General features: G+C 39.2%; 1 protein-coding gene across 1 annotated transcript in view; it reads left to right on the top strand.

The window, feature by feature from the left end:
- ptk2aa (protein tyrosine kinase 2aa) overlaps window positions 1-20,278 on the top strand; it is a 65,159-nt gene extending 44,881 nt beyond the window's left edge. Inside the window, exons 15-33 of the mRNA XM_053334975.1 lie at window positions 2,122-2,178; window positions 4,854-4,951; window positions 5,043-5,127; window positions 5,237-5,337; window positions 5,661-5,776; window positions 6,357-6,457; window positions 6,856-6,945; window positions 7,187-7,391; window positions 8,070-8,181; window positions 8,274-8,348; window positions 9,795-9,902; window positions 10,444-10,548; window positions 14,237-14,299; window positions 14,847-14,886; window positions 15,381-15,484; window positions 17,183-17,338; window positions 17,474-17,554; window positions 18,034-18,119; window positions 18,364-20,278. Of these exons, the coding sequence (XP_053190950.1) occupies window positions 2,122-2,178; window positions 4,854-4,951; window positions 5,043-5,127; window positions 5,237-5,337; window positions 5,661-5,776; window positions 6,357-6,457; window positions 6,856-6,945; window positions 7,187-7,391; window positions 8,070-8,181; window positions 8,274-8,348; window positions 9,795-9,902; window positions 10,444-10,548; window positions 14,237-14,299; window positions 14,847-14,886; window positions 15,381-15,484; window positions 17,183-17,338; window positions 17,474-17,554; window positions 18,034-18,119; window positions 18,364-18,490 (1,910 nt within the window). The 3' untranslated portion in view covers window positions 18,491-20,278. The remainder of the gene's footprint in view (window positions 1-2,121; window positions 2,179-4,853; window positions 4,952-5,042; window positions 5,128-5,236; window positions 5,338-5,660; window positions 5,777-6,356; window positions 6,458-6,855; window positions 6,946-7,186; window positions 7,392-8,069; window positions 8,182-8,273; window positions 8,349-9,794; window positions 9,903-10,443; window positions 10,549-14,236; window positions 14,300-14,846; window positions 14,887-15,380; window positions 15,485-17,182; window positions 17,339-17,473; window positions 17,555-18,033; window positions 18,120-18,363) is intronic.
- The last annotated feature ends 313 nt before the right edge of the window (window positions 20,279-20,591 follow it).

Genomic DNA, 20,591 nt, shown 5'->3' with positions numbered 1-20,591 from the left:
ATCTTTCTCTCTCCACACACAGGCTTCACGCACGTGCACACACACACACAAAGCCATGCACACATGTACTCACATATATTCATGCACACACTCACGCAGACATGCACAGAGTAGGGAGAGGTTTGCTGGATTCAAGAGCGGGTGCATTCCTTGCTATAATGGGCTAACTAGATCACTCGCGCGCACACACACACACACACACACACACACACACACACACACGTGAACACACACACACTCTTTCCCTTCACTGAAAGCACAAAGAGACCGGAGTCAAACTTAGAAACAGTTGATTCTTTAGAACAAATCCCAAACCACGTGGATGTGAATATCAGTGATTCAAACAATGTATCTCAGAGTACAAACTAACAAATCTGAATAAAAAAAAACAGTATTATAAAAAAACAAAATATTTAAGTCAACTGCAATCAATAAATCAGGGAAGTTTGATCAGCTTAAAATCAACTGGAATCTTTTTTATCATCACCCATACTGAAACACTGATAAACATTACTGAAGTTTTCATTTTATTGAAATGCTACGTTGTTTGTGATCAGTTCATATAATAAAACATATCTTGATAAAAGCAACAAAGCAAGCAGAGCTGCTGCGTTTATTCCAACTCATATGAATATAGTTTTGGAGGCACATTAAAGACTTTGCTTTCTTCTTTAAACTCATGTGAAACATAAATCATGCACAGCAACAATCATGCCTGCTCGATGTAAAGTTTAAACTTTTTCTGACCTCTCCTATGGACTTGTGTATATATAAACTAATGGTAGCAATAATAACTAAAACCTTATTAGCCTGCGGTGTTTCATGAGCCAGCCTTAGCGGTAAAGGAATAGTTTGACATTTTTGGGAATAGTCTTATTGACTTTAGAGAGGCTGGAAGTTAAATTTTGTTACCATTGGACAGAACGAAGCTAGCCAGTTTTCCCACTGTTTCTATCTTTATGCTAAGCTAAGCTAAGCTAACCAGCGGCTACCAGACTTCTTCTCTAACTATCAGCAAGAAAACAAAAAAGTCTATTTCACAAATTTCAAACTATTCCTTTAGGCACTAAAATAATAGCAAACACTTTTCAGTGTCATTAACATCAACAACCATCCAGTGTTTATTCAGCTAGCCTTGCCTTAGCTACGAAACTGCTAACTAGTAGCACTTTCTCCAGCTTCCCTCTGCACATCTGATTTTCTCAAGGAAATCGGCCACAAGCTTTAGAAAAGGATTTCTGATCAATTTAGGGACACACTTCACAGAGCCTTATAAATCCCGAGCAGAGCTGTGAGGGTAGCGTTCAGGACAGCAGATGTTTGACTCTTGTTTCTAACAGCTGAGTCTGCACACTGATTTTATTTTAAACACCGCCATCTGGTTAGGATAGACTCGGTCCATCTTTCCCTCTCGTTTTTTTTTGTTTTTCCCCCTGCTGGCTCTCGTCTCCCTCTCTCCCTGCCTATCTGTCTGATTCTGCGCAGATTTGATCCTAAACGCTACCATCTGTTGACATGACAGCTAGAGGCACAATTTCTACACTCTCTATTCCCTTTACTCTATCCCTTTTTGACTGGTTTGTCTTTTCCTTCTTCAACTCCCTCTTTCTGTCTTTTTTTTTTCTTCTCTTTTTCTTTCCCTTTACTTCTCCACCACCACAGCTACTCCCTTCAAACCCAGCTGCTCTCATACAGACAGATATGCACAACACATGCTCAGCTGACACTCTACGCCAAGTGTGTGTGTGTGTGTGTGTGTGTGTGTGTGTGTGAGACAGAGAGAGAGAGAAAAAGAAAGAGAGGAGCTACGTGGGTGTTTCTTTTGCAGGAGTTGTTGACTGTGAGGGTGTTAGAGTTAAGCTCTTTTTGTTTTCAAGTTTTTGTGCAATTTGTGCTTTTTGCTGCACACATGTTTGTACTTAAGTGTGAGGAGACCTTCATACTATAGTGGACGCACGGTAAACCAATCAAAATGTGCATGTTTGTCCTGTTTCTGTGTTATTTTAGACTTTCATGCCGTACATGTGTTTTTGTTTTTCCTTATTATTCTCTCATGCTTTTACTATTCTTGTGATGTTAGAGATTAAATTACTCTGTGTGCGTGTGTGTGTAATGTTACAGAGACCGATGACTATGCTGAGATAGTTGATGAAGAGGACACCTACACCATGCCCTCCAGTAAGTAAACTTCTCTTTTAGCTTCATTTATCATCTAAAATAATTTGTCAGCTTCTGTTGCACTGACACAAGAGAACTACGAAGTAGCTGTTTCACCGTTACCCCTCTCTTTTAAACAAGCAGCGCTCTAAAACAAACATCAATTTATTTCTGCTATCTAATAAGCCGAGTGTGGTGGGAATCTTTTCCAAGAAACACGCTTGGTTGCTCGCACAGGGAACGTCTAAGGAGCTACATGAGACCACAGTCGGTTAGGTGGTGGCTAATCAAAGTCAGGCCAGTTTGACTGTCTTATATAAACAGTGGAGACACTGGCTGGAAGTTAGAGAGGCTGCAACTGCTACTCCTACACGTCCAGTTGGTTAAAGGCACATTACATCTGTCAAATCCATTCACATGTTAGCGAAAACCCCTGAGCTGTATCGAGTTGATATTTTGGCTCAACCTCTGTAAGTAATGGTGGCCTCAGGCTACTGTTCCAATACTCTTAATGTGGATGTTTTGGCCACTACAGAGCACTCATATTGTTGATTGCGTGGCCAACTTTGGAAATGGACCATGCTCTCCTTTCCTCCCACGGTCTTTTTCTATCTCCCTCTGTCATGCTATATTTGTCTGGCTTTACTTCTTCGTCTCTTTCACTTGCTTTTTTTGGTCTATGTCTCATTCTCGTCTTCTTTGCGCGACTTCCTCTAAACAGACTTTCTGCAGACTTCTGACATATTTTCCTACTCCATGTCTGAGTTTGTATGTGTGTACATGTCATACTGTCTGCTGTATATATAAATATATACATCACTGCAGCGGCTGTGTGGCAAACTTGCCATTTTAAAAATTCAATTACAGTATTAGCTCAGTTTTTCATTCATTGCTGGACATCAGATCGGGAGCAAAATGGGTAAATTGTGTGTCTGTATATGTGTGTGTATTTTCTGAGCTATTTTCAACCTTAAAGCAGCTGTCTGGCTCTCTCCCCTCTCTTCATCTCTCTTTCTTCCTCTTTTTTCCCATCGCCAACACAGTCAGCTATGGAGTAGTTGAAGGTAAAACTCCCCGTCTCGTCCCTTCTGTCCTTCTGAAATGAGATTGTACATTTTTGTTTGTTTTTCTTTGTCAGGCACGTCATCAAAGTTTTTGTATTTGAACTACAGCGACACCAGATGCAGTTGATTCATCTTGTCAGCATTTCTCATTGAAACTAATTAGTGAACCATGCTGTAAGCATTTTTAAACAAAAACCTAGTGAAGCCCTTCATTTATGCCATTGATGATATCAGTAATAATGCTTTTTTTTCCTGGAGAAGTTGTAAGATGTTTTCTTTCACATTTAGTGCCTGGCAATGAAAAAAGCAAAGATTCAAGGGATCTTATATCCAGTTTGTTGTTGCCTTGTGGTTGTTGGTGTTTTGTAGAATGCAGTTCATTTGGGTCGGGTGTTGGAAATTTAAGAGAGAGCCAATCCAGAAACAATGCAAGATGTTGCTTCATTAACAGTTAAATCTGAATTTGCTTACATGAAATTAAATAACATCACAGTATTTGCATCGTTTATTGGCTTGGCTCTCCTTTCACCATCATGTTGGTTTGGATATTTTTTGTTTTTACTTGATTTATCACTGTGGTCTAATGTCTTTGGGTTGTCTTCTGTTTGAACCAATATTAATTTTCTGCTAGTGTATTGCACTATACATTAATTGCAGTAAATCTTGTAGTGGAATGTGTTGTCTTGGTTGTTGTTTTGGTTATGTTATTGTTATTTTATTGTGTTTTTCTGTTAGAGGAGTCTATCAGCAGTGCTTCAGCCTACAGGATTAGTTTCACTGTCATTGTCCTGCATAAACCTCTTGAAATTTACTTCAAATTTCTCTTCCTTTTTTACTACAGTTGGTTGGCCGCCAACACAAATGCACTGCTGCTGAAATGTTTCAGAACCTGTTAAAAAGGAGGAAATATTGATAACACCTAAATGTCAAAGTTAAAATGTCAAAGCATATAGATGTCAGTTATGAAAACAACCGATTTCGGATTCACTGAATATAAAAAGGTTACTTGAAGATACAGACTGCACTGAATACTCTTAATCTCTGGCATATCAGTTTATTACAGTCTAGTTCGTATGTATTTCAGTGCACAGTTCACCCATGTGTTCAGTCATTTGAGTGCTGGGTTTTATTCCTATTGTTGATCTTATTCAGAACAAGTTGTTTCCATGCAGTGCAGTCTCCTTCCGTCAGTACAGACATAAAGAAAAATGATAAGGACTCTGGTGTGCATGTGAACACTGATTGTTTGTGAGCTATACATTAGCCTGTTAACAGGGTTTACTGTATTTTGGTGTTTGTGTTTGTTTTGTGTTGAAGTTTGCATGTCAAGTCAAGGTTTGCCTAGTTAGAGGTGTGTCAGGGGAAGGGGATTCACTCTGAAAACCTGGGGGAAATTACATTATTGTGTCTGTTCATGGTTTATTTTGGTCTAATCCGATTGCCAACGGGTGGGTTTATCAACGAGGACAATGTTTTTGGTTTGGCTTACTTTATATCTTTTACCATGCAAACCCCATCTGTGCAGTCAAAGAAAAGCCCATCAAATATAATCGGTCAGCGAGTTAAACTCTCTCCTCTCCACTATATTTCTCTTCCTTTTTATCATTCATCTCCTCCGCTCTCCTCTCTCAGCGCGGGATTATGAGATCCAGAGGGACAGGATAGAGTTAGGTCGCTGCATAGGGGAAGGTCAGTTTGGAGATGTTCACCAAGGAGTCTACAGCTGTCCGGTATGTAAAAATACACACACACACATACACTGATAAATATGATACTCTATATAGAGTATGACTTATGACTTGTTTTCTGTTTGCTCTGCAGGACAAACCATCTCTACCTGTTGCCATCAAGACCTGTAAGAACTGCACCTCAGACAGCGTCAGAGAAAAGTTCCTACAAGAAGCATGTAAGTGTGTGTGTGTAAGTGTATGTGTGTGTGGGTGGGGGGTATCAAAACTATTACTCACTTCGAATATGCTTAATGTGGGAATATGTGTGTATTTTTTTCCTTGCAGTGACCATGCGTCAGTTTGACCATCCACACATTGTTAAGCTGATCGGCGTGATCACAGAGAACCCAGTGTGGATCATCATGGAGCTCTGTACTCTTGGAGAGGTAAGCCTCAGTGTGTGTGTGTTTGTTTGTGTGTGCTCTGTCATAGGCTACTTTTGTATGAGTGTGTGTATGTTTCATTTCTAGACATGATACAAAAGAAGCTGTTGAGAAAGCCTGGCCTGATATACCTTTTTAAATTAGAAAAAAACACTGTTTACCCTTACACATCAAATACTTTAATGCATCAAGGCTGTGTTTTGCTTATAGGCAGTAATCGGTCGCTAAAAATGCTGCAAATAATGGTGACATACATTGACTTGGCATGCACTATACTGTACACTCAGTGTAAAATTTACTCCACTTCTGTTTTTCTGTCTCTATAGTTGCGTTCGTTCCTTCAGGTGAGGAAGTACAGTCTGGATTTGGCTACTCTTATTCTGTTTGCCTACCAGCTCAGCACAGCATTGGCTTATCTGGAGAGCAAACGCTTCGTACACAGGTATACACACAAGAAATTGCGCGTACACACACACACACACACACACACACACACACACACTTGATTAGACTCTGGCAGGAATCACTTGATTATGATCATTTAAGAGACATAAAAATTTAAATCAAAACAAATTTTTCTTCAGTGTTTGTGTCTTACACTGGGGGTGGCTGTGGTTCAGGAGGTAGAGCAGGTTGTCCACTAATCAGAAGGTCTGTGGATCGATCCCCAACTCCTCCAGCCCGCCTGTCACAGTGTCCAGTGTTGGACAAGATATTTAACCCCACTGTGCCATCAGTGTGTGTGTGCGTGTGTGCGTGTGTGTATAAATGAGTGAGTGACCATTAGAAACATTATAAAAAGCACCTTATTGCTCCTGATGAGTAGGTTGGCACATTGCATGGCAGCCTCTGCCATCAGTGTATGAATGTGTGTGGGAATGAGTGAATGTTGGCATCTGTTGTGAAGCGCTTTGAGTGTTTGATAGACTAGAAAAGTATGTAGAAAAGTCCATGTAACACTGATGTTCTTTGGTCTCAGCATCAGTGATTCAGCTCTGGTTACTGACTATGTTGGCCTTTAGGGATATAGCGGCCCGGAACGTGTTGGTCTCTTCAGTTGACTGTGTGATGCTGGGAGACTTTGGACTGTCACGATACATGGAGGACAGCTCTTACTACAAAGGTAATGATACACATACATCCAAAACTCCACATAAACAAACAACACGGGCGTATGCTACTGGGAGTCAAGAGAGAAATATATGAAACAGTCTTCACTGTTTTTATACCTTCCACAGATTTTATTGGGCAGACCAGACTGCTTTCCTGTTTCTAGTAAAATTTCCAGTTTTGTGTACAACTGATTTTTCTAGTCAGTAGTACGTTACCACCATCTACTGGTGATATCAGGCTACCGGAGTCACATACTGAACATATTAAGCATGTTATCAAATCTCTCTTACCCTTTAGCAGGTGTACCTAAAACTCACCAACAAATTAATTATGGCGTTGTAACATAACTGAGTGGTAAAATAATCTATGCATGTAATATTAATGTGTGTCTGTGTGTCTGTGTGTCAGCCTCTAAAGGTAAACTTCCTATCAAATGGATGGCACCTGAATCTATTAACTTCAGAAGATTCACCTCTGCCAGCGATGTCTGGATGTTTGGTGAGTTTGTGTGTTTACTTGTGTGTTGTGTTGGTAACTGATAAAACATCTTTGTATCATCTGAGAAATGGTTGTTTCCCTCACTAGTAGCAGAGTTTCACATCATTTGTTTTCCCTCTCATTTAAGTGTCTGAACCCACCATATGTTGATATCACTAAGGGTTATTCAAGGTTTTTTAATATTTTCGTTTGTCATGAATTTTTCTGTCTTCAATAACCCCATCTGTCTGCCGCTGTGTAGGTGTGTGCATGTGGGAGATCTTGATGTATGGCATCAAGCCCTTCCAGGGGGTGAAGAACAACGACGTGATTGGCAGGATAGAGAACGGCGAGCGACTGGCTATGCCTCCCCAGTGTCCGCCCACTCTTTACAGTTTGATGACTAAATGTTGGTCATATGACCCCAGCAAGCGGCCGCGATTCACTGAACTCAAAACACAACTCAGGTAATACAGAATGTTTGTACTTATGTGTTTAATAGTATACACTTAAAGGGCCATTATATAAAATTGGTGAGGTCCTTTATTACAGCAATAATAGAGAGTAGACAGGAAACTCATATGTTGTGGTTAGATGGTAAGTATGTACCTAGGGTGCACTTATGCATATTTTTTACCAGACTGGCAAATGAAATGTCATATTTAGACTGCAGTAGACAGTTGTTCAATTTATAAACTCTAATTCAGAAGTGATAATTGATAAGTTGTAATAAGGATTAAAATTGTCCAATGTAAGATCAAGAGAAGCAGAAGTTATGTCACTACTTATTTTAGTATGATTAATAATAATCAGTTTGTTTACTGTGTGATTTTACTTATATTAACAGAAATGTCTTTGATTATTGTCGGATGAATCTACCTTGAATATGAATTGTCCAATCCAACAAATCAGCCCAGCGTTTATCTGAATCTTTTATTCAAGCTAGTTTTTCTCTAACTGAAGAAAAATGTTCCTACAAATTGAATTCCCTCCGATCATAAATATATTGGCTACTTCTCTCCACTCTTTGACCAGAAAAAAGATCTGTTTGATATATTTATCTTTTTCTGAAACTGAAAATAATAAACATGTTGGAATATAAAGACCACCTATTAAGATGATTCCTTCATGTAAAACTTGTGTAGTACCATACTGGATGAAGAGAAGCTTCAACAAGAGGAGAGACTTCGAATGGAGATGAGGAGACAAGTCACTGTGTCCTGGGACTCTGGAGGGTCTGATGAAGCGCCTCCTAAAGTAAGACTGAATGACTAAATGTTGTATTAACTCACTTCCTGTGTTACACTTTTTGTAATCAGAAAAAAAATGTGTTATCTTTCTGTTTCCAGCCCAGTAGACCAGGTTACCCAAGTCCTCGCTCCAGTGAAGGCTTCTTCTCTAGCCCCCAACACAACCACTTCCCGGTAAAGCAAACACATACACACTCATATACACACACATACATACAAACATATACATACACTCACACTCATACAGCTCCAGCAGTGAAGAAACTGTGCTTTTCTGTGCCTGCTCATCCACTGTGGCTACAGCAGTGTTTTCGTCTGACTTCCAGAGGTTTTAGGTGGCAAAAGCAGCAGTGGAAAATGGAGAAATTGAGACGCTTTAATGCTAGAGAGCAGGGGTTTGTCTCCCCCTTCTGGCAGTGAGAGTAATTACAAAAACACTGTTGACACATGCTTACATCATAGGCTGTGCCGTAGCCTACTATGTCTACTGTTGTGGCTGTAAAGTGGTTTTGAATGGATTGTTTGGAGCATCACACAACACCCCATTACCCGTATAGTGAAATTAATTGATCACACTTCAGGTTAGCCGAGAGATGACCAGTAGTTAGCCTCTCAGACGACGTGGGTCTGTATTCATGCATTCATCTAGTCAGCGCAGGAATGTCAAAACTCACACCAGATTAAAAACTCTTTATAGTGTGAAATGCAGAGCGATTAATCTGGCAGTGATCGGCTTCATCAGCATTTTGTAAACTTGTCTGCAGAGGGCTTGAATGTAACAGACGTTCATGTATATGGAAAGGTTTCACACTGCGGGTTTAAGAACCAATAAAATGTAACCTATCCAGAAGCACTGCACAAATATGCAGTATAGTGTTGGATATTAGATGTTCCAGGTTGTATAAATCAGCTTTTTACACCCTTAAAAGTGATTTTTACTGGTACAGCACTGGATTCACTCAGAGGACAGACTGTTGGTAGTCGAGGGGACGGGCAGTGTGTGCTACTCATGTCAGGAAAAAGAAATGTGAAGGAAGAGAAAATGAGAGAGACTTCTACTGCAGTTATTCCTCTCCTCATAAACTGTGCAGACAGCAGGCATTTCCTGTAGCACTAAAAGCCACACACACACACACACACACAGCAGCTCTTATGGTATTAAGCTCCGCTCTCGCTCTCTCTCTCTCTCTCCCTCTCTCTCTGTTGTCCTTATATGGAGTGTATAATTTTAACTGCTATTTAAGTCAAACCTGATTATATCATAAGTTAGAATTAGTCTGTATATTTTAGTAGTTTGTTACAAACCAGGCAGAGTGCAGCTGAAGTGCTCTTTTGATCTTGTGCCAGATCATGAATTGTTATTATCAGAGTGATGTTTCCTGTAAATGTTAGTAGGATTGCTGTTATTTTATAATGAATCCTGAATTATTTGATTAATTTAGGGATGTAGTATAAACAGCCAGATTGAGTGTTTAGTTTCTTGTTTATATGTCATACCTCAGCAAATAGTTTGTATGCAGCGTTTTAGGAGAACTAAGCAAAAACAAGAACAAAAAAATATTCTTCTGATTTTATGACTTTATTTTTACCGTAATTATTTATTTTTCTCTCCACCTCAAGACGTCAGCCATTGGTGGTGTAGGAGGAGTAGGAGGCAGCTACCCTGCCACTGATTCCTGGAATCAGCACAGACCTGAACCTTCTCCACTGTGGAGCCCGAACATGGAGGTACGTACACACATCCGACAGGGAAAACCCCGCTGCAGTTTCATCTGTTATATTTTTCATGTTTTCTGTCACAGCTCAACTGCTCAACTCAAATCCTGATTGGTTAGTGGACTACATGTGCCACAGTGTGCTTTAGTTTTCTGTTGAGCTTTCACCTCACTGCAGGCTGCATCCTGAAACATAAAAATTTAACAATTTACTTTTCATTATCAATAAATAAATATAGCAGGTTCATAGTAGAGAGACATTTGAACTTCAACTATATAGTGAAGTATTTTTTTTCAAATAGGCCGCTGTGTGCTTTGATTAGAGTAATAAAGTAGCAGGAGTTAGAAAAACAGCTACTTATCTCTGCAATCATTTTGATTAGTCTGTGCTCAAACTCCGTTAGATTGGCACACTTTAAGATGATTAAGGTCATCATGTTTCTGTGCTGAACTTTTCCATTTCTACTTCTGAACAAAATTCCAAATAAATGACTTTTCAATTTACAATACAGGATGATTGAATATTAAAAGGTGAAAGGGAAATGTTTTTTCAGGAAACTGGATGTGTCGGCCACGCTCTAATGGAGGAGAGGCTCATGATGCAGCAGCAACAGATGGAGGACGACCAGCGGTGGCTGGAGCAGGAGGAGAGCTTCATGGTAACACACACACATCTACATAAACACAAAAATATTTATACACAAGCATTTCTTTCCAGTTTCTGTCTCTTGAATGTTGACATGTTTTATGAGTTAAACCTTCTTTAGTAATAAATAAATCCTTGTCCACTATCAAAATGCTATCCAAAGGCAGCTTTCAGTCAGTTTTCCAGAGGGTTCCCGGCAAAAACAGAATCATTTATTTTCACTATAATACCATCCATAAAGATTATATATAGTATTGTGGTCATGGGTTTCATACACTCTATAATAAAACATCTTAAAGCAGAAATATTTTCAGATGCAGGAAACTGGGGGTAATGTTATCATATGGGGGTCCATCGCATCAAGGACCCCTAAACATGGTCCTTTGAATGCAAAGGTTTGTGAACTACTGACTTACACAGTCTGTATTGAAATATTGAAACACACACAATATTATAATTGAAAAAATGAAAAAATTGCAAAAATAATCTAAAAAGCGAACAATAAAACCGTGATTGAAGAAAACCATTAGCAATCCAAACCACTGTAAATCATACAGGTGTATAAACTGAGGTGAAACTACTGTTCAATTAATTGATTTACAGATAAAGATAATAAAGATAATAAACTTTTTTTTTTAATTGACTTATCTTTGAGACATTTCTGTAGCCAAAATGCCTTTGGTTCCAGCTTCTTGAATGTCAGGATATGCTTTTATCTGTTTCATATATTCATAAACTGAATATATGAGTTTTGAACTCTTGGTCAGACAAAACAGGAAAGTTAAAGATGTCACACTGAACTTTTGGAAACTGTGACGGACATTTATCAATATAAACCAAACAATTAACCGACTCTTCTGTAATGAAATCAATTGTATAAAGCATAATAAATATTTTAGATTTGCTTCATTTGCTTAATGTGGAAATAATACGCTGTATTACATCTGTAGTTTTCACTTTGTAAAGCTTTTTTATGCGTGTTGTTCTTGTTCTTGCCAGATGAGCTCCAGAATTTCTTTTTCAGATCTTTGAACTGGCTCCGTTGTGTTTGATTTATCTCATCAGACACTGAAACATTCCCGAAATGAGCCAAATCACTGCTTTTGCAAAACAAGTCTGTTTTTCTTCTCTCTTCAAGTCAGGTTGTTTTTCCTCTTTGCTGTTTTCATTTTTGAGCAACGTGCGGGAGAGCTGAAAAACTGAAAGAGGGCAAAACACAGGCAGGGATGAAAGGGGGGGAAAAAACGTATGATGAGTGATGATGAATGATGTCACCTCTCTTTGCTTATCATCCTTTGTACTTATATATTTTGTCAGATGTCACATTTGAAACACATTTATCCTTTATTATATGTTATTTGGAAACTCTACAACATCGTTTCTATGGTTCCTGCAACACCTTCACAAATCTTTGAACAACAGACATGACACCAAAGCATCTGATATAACCAAGAAAGTCAGGGTGGTGCATTCAAAGTCTCTGTTTTTCTCAAATTATATTAGCAATGTTTTAGTAATTGAAAACAGATCCAAAAAGCCAACTATGTATCACTGACTCTCCATAATGACATTCAGCTGATTTTAACCTCAAAGACAAATTGTGTGAAGGTGGTTTATGAACTCTCCGTTGTGTATTCAGTTATACATTGACGTCTTCTGTCAAGGAATTTATGACAATCACAACCTCAGCATACAGAGCTTGATGCGTCATGACCGAGCCCGCTGTAGTTCAGCTGTTAGTCATGTTGTCGGGTTGTCCATTCGTCCCATTCTTGTGAACGCGATTATCTCAGGAATGCCTTGAGGGAATTTCTTCAGAATTTCAGGCACAAATGTGTGCTCGGATTCAAGGATGAAATTATTAGAATTTGGTGGTCAAAGTTCAATGTCGCTGTGACTTCATAATATTCTGCAAAAACAATTTTCTGGTGGTTATTTGGGACCAGAAGGGGAGGGTGTGACCATATTTCACATTTGGTTGGATACTGAATTGGACACTAATCTTGGGTGTCCACCTTGAAACTGTGGTGATTGTAAGATCTTCTGTGCTGCTCAGTTGAAGATGTACGTCAAGCATCCATATTTGATCATTTGAAGCTTCTTTGCAGCAACATCCATATCTGAAGCATCATCTACTGTCATGGCTACAACTTTGTGTTCAATCAGCTTTATTGGCCAAACGCATACAAGGAAAATATACTTAATACCTTTTTATTAAATCCCCCCCCCCCATTTTTTCTGCATAAAACATGTATCCAAAACATGAAGGTCACTGTTGTTCAGCCATTCATTTGAAAGGCAGCTCTTTAAATTTTAAAATCAAAAAGTCGGAGTTGAGTAGAAGTGATCCTGAACAGAAGTTAGAGAGGCTGAAGTGTCTCACTGGTTGGACAGCATCGTTTAACACGTTAAAATAGACTTTTAGGAGGGAAAGAAGCAAGAAGGATTTTAGCCTTTAGACATATGAGAGATGGATCAAACAAAATGGAGCCTAGTGTGACTAATACATATTGGAAAAAGCGGTAAAAGCTGGTGAAATATCCTAGTAAACTTTATGATGAATGAAAGGAAGATTAAAAGCAACCAGAGACAAGTAAAGTAACGCCTGAGGAGAATGTGATGGAAGTTTTGTGAGGAGGAACGAGAGCGGACGACAGAAGGAGGGAGAAAGGAAGTGGGATTGGCAAGAGCAATGGAGAGGGTGGAACGAGCGAGGAGTCATCCATCGGAGAGAGAGAGAGAGAGAAACGGAGAAAGGGGAACAGAGGGAGATGCAGAGAGATGGAAAGAGTGGGAGGGAGAGCGACGGAGAGGAGAGTGAGGCGGCTTGATCTTTTCTTGCCAGGATTTTTGTCTCTGTGGCTTATTGGAGCTTTTCCTCTGGAAAAACTTTCTCTTATTCTCTGCTTCTTTTACCTCCCCCTCCATTCTTCTCTGACTTCTTTGCCCTTTTCAGAACATTTCTCTCGTTCGCTACACAGTTTTCTACGTTACTTTTCTGTGCGTCCTTCCTTCTGTTTTTATCCGTCTCCCTCTCTGCATGATTTAAGTCTCTCTTTGCTTCCCATCTCTCTCTCTTTTTCTCTCTCATACTTTCTGCCCCTATCTCTGCCCTTCTTTCGATGGCCTCCACTCTCTGCGTTCCTCCTCCCGTTTTCTTTAGCCTCTTTTCTCCCAGGATGCATCTCTTCAAGGCATGCTTCACCAAAACGGTACTGAAACAGAGAAAGAGAGGAAGAGAGAGGGGGTCATGCTGGGTTTTAGTGGTGCAGCTGTTGGGTTAAATGGCGTGAACGGACTCTGCAGCCATCACAAGTCATCTGTGTGAAGAGGATTGTGTTTCTCTGCTGCTTGTTTTAAGTTGTTAAGGTAGAAATATGACGAGCAGCTGCAGGTGGTCGTCATCGGAGGAAATTACTTTTATTGCGGCATGGTTATATGATGCTATTTTTGCTGAAATTTGGTGTTTAAAGATAATTAATTTTAGTTTCTTTGCAAAGATTTTGAATTGCTTTTACCTGCAGGTTAAATGCTGATTGTTGGTCATTTCACAGTCCATTAATTTATTCCACCTTATTTTATAGGTAAATTAGAACCACCTGGAGCAACATGTATAACATTTTACAACAATGAATTGCTCAAAAACATAATGCTTAATTTAGTTGTTTACATAATTTGTTATCTTTGTGTCTTCCCTGCAGAAGGCAGAGCCCAGGAACAGCAGAGGGAGCATCGACAGAGAGGACGGCACGCTCCAAGCACCGGTCAGTCAATGTTTGTGTGGTGCTCACATTGTGCGCAGATTGTTAATCCACTACCGACTTGTTTTTGTCGAGCTGCCACAAAGATGGAGTGACTTTTTAATCCGAAGAGCACATAAACTGACGGAGAGAAGAAAGCTAAGGATGAAAGCAGAGGTGAAGAGTAGTTTGAGAAATGCTGGCACTGCTCACAGGAGAATTAAAAGAGAGGAAATGAGACAGGAAAAGGACAAAAGTAGCAGAGTGAGACATCACAGCAAGAGGAGAAAGTCCAAAAAAAAAAAAAAAGAAAGAGCACGAAGGAGGCGGAGGGAAAGCATTCAGTCTAGCTGACAGAAATACTTTCTCTCCTTCTCCCAGCCTCTTTATTTCCTCTCTGTTTGTCTGTCTGTCTGTGTGCCAGGGAGGGTACTGCCTACACACCAACCACATGACCACAGAGGGCTCATGGGAGCTTTAAACCCAGCAGAGGAGCGACTGAAAGTTTGACATAACTTTAAGAAAATATGCCCACTGTTAACCTGCAGTTTGTGTGTTTGTCTCTGTGCAGGGTGGAAGCCAACATATCTACCAGCCTGTAGGAAAACCAGGTGAGAGAAAGTTCATACTGATATTCTCCAAACCAGCAATGGAGGAAGAAGTGCTCATAATCTAATCAGCGCAGTTGCTTCTATTATTAGATTTTTGTATTTTTCTTCTACTTCCTTTTTTATTGTGGTTTTAGGGCCTGAAATGCCCCTATTGGAGTTTTTATGACCCAAATTTGATAATAAAACACAAAAAAACACAGAAAACAATATTTGATGTAAAAGTACAGCAGTATTGTCAGCAGAATGTATTTAAAGTATGACAAGTAAAAGTAATACTAATAATATAATTAATATAATAATTAATAATTAATATATATATATAGTAATATAATTTCCCTTTTCAAAGTTGTAATACATACTGTAGCTACTATACTACATTATTGAGTTATTATTGATGCCTTAATATGTAAGCATGGAGATAATCATGAATACTACTTTGTTACTATCCCATCATGCATGTAACCCTTTATTAACATGCTTTTATTTATTTACAGAACATGTGGCTCCTCCTAAAAAGCCACCCCGTCCCGGTGCTCCCAGTCACCTAGGTAACCTGGCCAGTCTCTGCCCTGTGGACAGCTACAACGAGGGCGTCAAGGTATAAATTTGCACGAAAATATACAAAATCACAAGGTACACAAGATCAGTAGTTTATCTCTGAGACATTTATTTTGTGATGTTAAATGATCACATGGTGCTGATTAAGATGCTTTTGAGAATATAAATGCTCTTAAGAGCTGTCAGTCTTTTCCACTGTGGCATATAATGTGTCTGAGTTGAAAACTGTGCACTGTGCTGATGGTTTGCATGGCATACCTTGCCTGGTGGTTGGCTTTGGGCTAATGTGCTGTCCCTCTTCTCTCCCCCTCTACTTCCTCTCCTCCCCCTCTGTCATTAACATCCATCCATCGTGGACGTTTCCCTGTAACACCTCGTCACCTCGTTACTCTTTGTCCTGCTTTTCTGACCTTTGACTCTGCATCCATCCATCCACCCATCCAACTCTCTTTCTCTTCTTTTCCCCACCTGCACACTCCAACCCCCCCCCTTCAATCTCTCTCCTCCTCCTCCTCCTCATAGCCGTGGAGGGTAAGCTGATCTTTGTGTGTTTCTGTTATCACAGTAGAGATACAGTAGTTAGTTAATAGTTATCATCACTGTCGTGTGCAGAGAAACTTTATCTTCTGAATCTCAGTCACATTTTTCTTCACCAGAGACGGAACAAAATTCTACTTTTGACTTGTTTTAGAAAAACAAGGCAATAAAAACAATTTTCCACCTTTTCTCGTCCAAAGAAATGGATACTTTGACTTACAAGCTAATGAGCCTCTGGTTTTACTAACTTTCATTCTGTGCAGAAATGTAGCACAACATCTCTGGTGAGGAAAAAATAGAATAATAATGTCAACGTGACCATAAATGTTTTGGCAGATCAGTAGAAATATAGTAAACTGATCACTGTGTGTCTGACATTACAAGATAAAATAGTTCCCATCATTAGCTATTGTAGTTGTAGATTTGATCCACTGAGTTGTATCATTAACCGGAGACGCTGTAATATTTGTTTCCATCATCAGAGAATCTTGTTTCTCACTTTATCTGAGAGTAGTTTTCATTCACAAGACATCATTTAATGCAAGAAAAGTACATTTAAATTCAAATCAAGCCGAATACTCAAGTGTTTAGTTTAGATTCTTTCAACAGTCATTTCTGAATTTTCAAATATTTTTTAGCTTAGAGCTGGAGAGATCTGTGAATATAAAAATATAACCTGCATTAAGTAATTTTGAGCCAAAACAAACTCACACATGCACAGACCTGATTTATCATTGGAAAACTCAGAATGCTGCAGAAAGGCAGAACTGAAGAGTCGGGTGTTAATCCTGGTTTGGCATCATAAGTTTTTTAACATCATACTGAAATGACTCTTATTTAACATATAAAACATGTTGCTTCATGCAGGTTGTACTTGAGTCTGTCACTAAACAACTAACCATGTCTGTCCTGCCATCACACGCACTAACAGTCCGACTCTCTCACAGTAGGACAGTGGAGCTCTCTAGTATGTAGCAAGAGAAGCATGTAGACGTGGTGATAGGCTGAGGTCCACGTTAAATTTCGAAGTCCTGTTTGTTTTTTGTTTTGGTAGATACTGCCACCCAGTGTTGTGTCTGTGTAACTACAATCACCTAGGTTTAGAGAAAATAATACATTTCATATTAAATTTTACAAATACAGATGATGAGAAAGAAGATTTTTTGCCTCATGCTAATTTTTGATCTCCTCGTTGGTCCAGTTACAGCCGCAAGAAATCAGCCCGCCCCCCACCGCCAACCTCGATCGTTCTAACGACAAAGTGTACGAGAACGTGACGGGACTGGTGAAATCTGTGATCGAGATGTCCAACAGGATTCAGCCCGCAGCTCCAGAGGAGTACGTCCCCATGGTGAAGGTACGATTCACAGACAGGAGAACTTATCACAACTAGAGTTTTTGGTTTCTGTATTTTAAAGTTTTGAGGTACAAGTATGAGATTTAACAGTACATCAAACAAACTGATGATGAGACGTTTGGGTGTGTTTTGTAGGAGGTGGGTCTCGCGCTGAGGACTCTGCTAGCGACAGTGGATGAGACGATTCCTGTGCTGCCACCAAGCACACACAGAGAGGTAAACACACACACACACACACTCTTACACACAAACACAATTAAGATACAAAAGACTCTGTAACTGAAAGTGCCAATAGCCTAATTATTTCATGCTCCACCATTGAAAGAATATTTCAAGAATGAATGCATATATTGTATGAAACACATGACACACATGACATCATGACATCTTCTCAAGTAGACTTAGACTAGGATTGCCACACTTTTTCTTATCTTTTTAAAAAATGTATCATAATCTCGATTTGCATGTCTTTTACATGCTTGTGCTGTGATATAATTTGAAAATCGTTACATTAGTCCAGTTAATCCAGATACTTAATATCTAGACTACCTGATTACTTTCAATATATATTGTCCCTTGTTCTTTAAACAATATTTAAGTCAGTTGTCTTAGCCTTTGAGAAGCTTTGAATTGTATTTGTTGTTTATTTATCATGTGACATATGAATTTGACATTTTGTTTGTTGTATCTCTCAGATTGAGATGGCTCAGAAGTTGTTGAACTCTGATCTGGCAGAGTTGATAGCAAAGATGAAACTGGCTCAACAATACGTCATGACAAGGTGGGTACAAATCCTGTGTGTGTGTGTGTGTGTGTGTGTGTGTGTGTGTGTGTGTGTGTGTGTGTGTGTGTGTGTGTGTGTGTGTGTGTGTATGTGTGTGTGTCCAATACTATAAAAGCCAATAAAACAGACACCACACATACAGCAGTGGGTGTTACGAAACCCGAACTATTGTCTGTCTGTTACATACATGTTTTATTTTTACATGCAATGGTCATGTGACTATTCTCTCTGTTCTGGACAGTTTACAAAAGGACTACAAGAAACAGATGCTAATGGCAGCTCACGCCCTCGCAGTCGACGCCAAGAACCTGCTGGACGTCATCGACCAATCGCGACTCAAGATGATCACCCAGACTCACCCACATTAGCACAGGATCCAATCAGGCTGGTAGTTTCTGCCGCAGCAAATCCAAAATACGGGCCACAGGACGGGAGGAAGCGTGTTGCTGTGGAGACGGAGCATTCAGTAGCTCTTAGCCAATCACAGAGTGAATCAACTGATGGACAGCAGACATGACTGACTGAAACAATCAGCTCCCTCCTTTCCTCTCTCAAACATTCATCGCTTCCTTTTCTCTGCGGCGATGGTCACGTATCGGTCAATCTTGTGTCATTTTGTACTTTTTGTTGCATTATTTGCTTTTGTATCCTGAGAAAAAAAAAAACGCTCTTCTTTCTCCCATCACGTATCCTCAACATTTAGTTTTAAAAAAATCACCTGTTACACCTGTTTTTAATCTTTCAAATGTAACAATGGAGGAAGGACTGCAGCATCCGACGCCGAGGTTCCAGGTTCAGTTTCATCGAGATGCTGTTGACATTTTTTAACGGCTCACTTGAAGGACCGCAGAGATATTTTTTGGTGAATGGACACATCAGCGTAACGACTAACTCTCCACATATGCAGGATATAAGAACTGGAACTGAAGAGCCAGAATAAGGAGGATAATGAAGATGATATGATAATGTCGTTGTTTAAACATGCTTTTATATCATTATTAATTATTATTATTATTATTAGTACTATTTCCTGTATGTCTCTTTGTCTCTACTCAGTTTTTCAGTCTTCCTCTTTAAAAAATGGTATGAGCAGCCATGCTTGATTAACAGTACAGCTGCTCATAGATGTCACAATATCATCTCTCTTCATCCTGTCTCTAGATCTTTCTATCTCAGGCAGGATATGGCATAAAACTATGGAAGAACAAACTAAATGTCTTTTTATGGAGAAAAAATTATATAAAAGCTGCCACAGGCCACTTTTTAAGTTAACTACATAGTAAATATACAAAGAAGCTATATTTTTAACACATTTCTGAGGCATGAGTTGTCAGTGAATAAGGGAGAGGGATGAACAGGGGGAGAGCGAAGGGATGGAGAGGAGGTGGAGGTGTTAATTATACTGTACGGGAGATCGCCCTGTGCCAAATGAACTGCAATTATATATAAAAAAAATACTCTGAAAGCTCTTCCCAATTTTTTCCCCCAAGTTTTAGCAAAAGTTTCTTTCATAAGGTAAAAAAAATGAAGTAACCCGATGGTTCCTTTATCGCTTGCTTTGTATATTGAAGCCAAATATGTTTTTGCATCCGTCATGTTGTGAGTTTTTTTCTCTTCTCTTCATCTTCACACAAATCTTCATTCTACAAAATCATATTTCTACAGTTTGCTCAGTTTTCAGGGACACTAAAACTTTTTTTTTTTTTTAAACATTGCTGGTTCATATTCAGGATCAAAACTATTGTGAAAGCATTTTAACACATTGCTAGTATTTATTAGATGAATCACAGCTGCAACCTAAACTCTTTAAACCAGGAAACATTCAATTTCTGTTTTGGGTTGACAGCACAAAATAGGGCGAAGGCGTGGTTCTCGAGGCCAAGGGTTGATTTAAAATGTCTCTCAGTATCTTAAACTCTCTCCTTCCTGTTTTCCTCCCCTTTCTTTCTATTATTTATAACTTTATTCTGTCTTCTACTCTTAAAAAATCCTCTCTTTTCTCCATTATCATCGCTCCCCTCAGCTCTGTCTCCCTCTCCGATTCTCTCTCTCTCCATTCCACTGCTCACTCTCCCTTGAGGTGAGCAGTTTTCTCAGGAAGGAGTCACATGTACAGTTGCTAAACCAAGCAAATAAAAAAACACTGTTATCATAAAGCTGTCATCTTTATTTTGTGAGTGTGTTTCTTACCGCTCTGAGTCCTGATGAATCACCCAGGATTAACCTACAACCATTAAAACAAAAACTCAGCTGCCTAAAGTTATTTTGATTTTGGCTGTTCAGAACCAGATATATTGTAATTAGTTATGCACAGTCAGGATTACATTAACCATAGGCCTTAATTTACTGTCAAGCACTTCTATATATTGACATGTGCAGGACAAATATTTTTAAGTGACCACATTCAATTTATTCAAATGTAGGATGTAATTCAGGAAGATTGAAAATGGTTGAATAATCCAGGATAAA

This window comes from Scomber japonicus, chromosome 15 (genome assembly GCF_027409825.1).
Source record: "Scomber japonicus isolate fScoJap1 chromosome 15, fScoJap1.pri, whole genome shotgun sequence".
NCBI classification, from domain to species: domain Eukaryota; kingdom Metazoa; phylum Chordata; class Actinopteri; order Scombriformes; family Scombridae; genus Scomber; species Scomber japonicus.
Note: the sequence above shows the minus strand (reverse complement) of the source record. Positions and strands in the feature narration are given on the sequence as shown.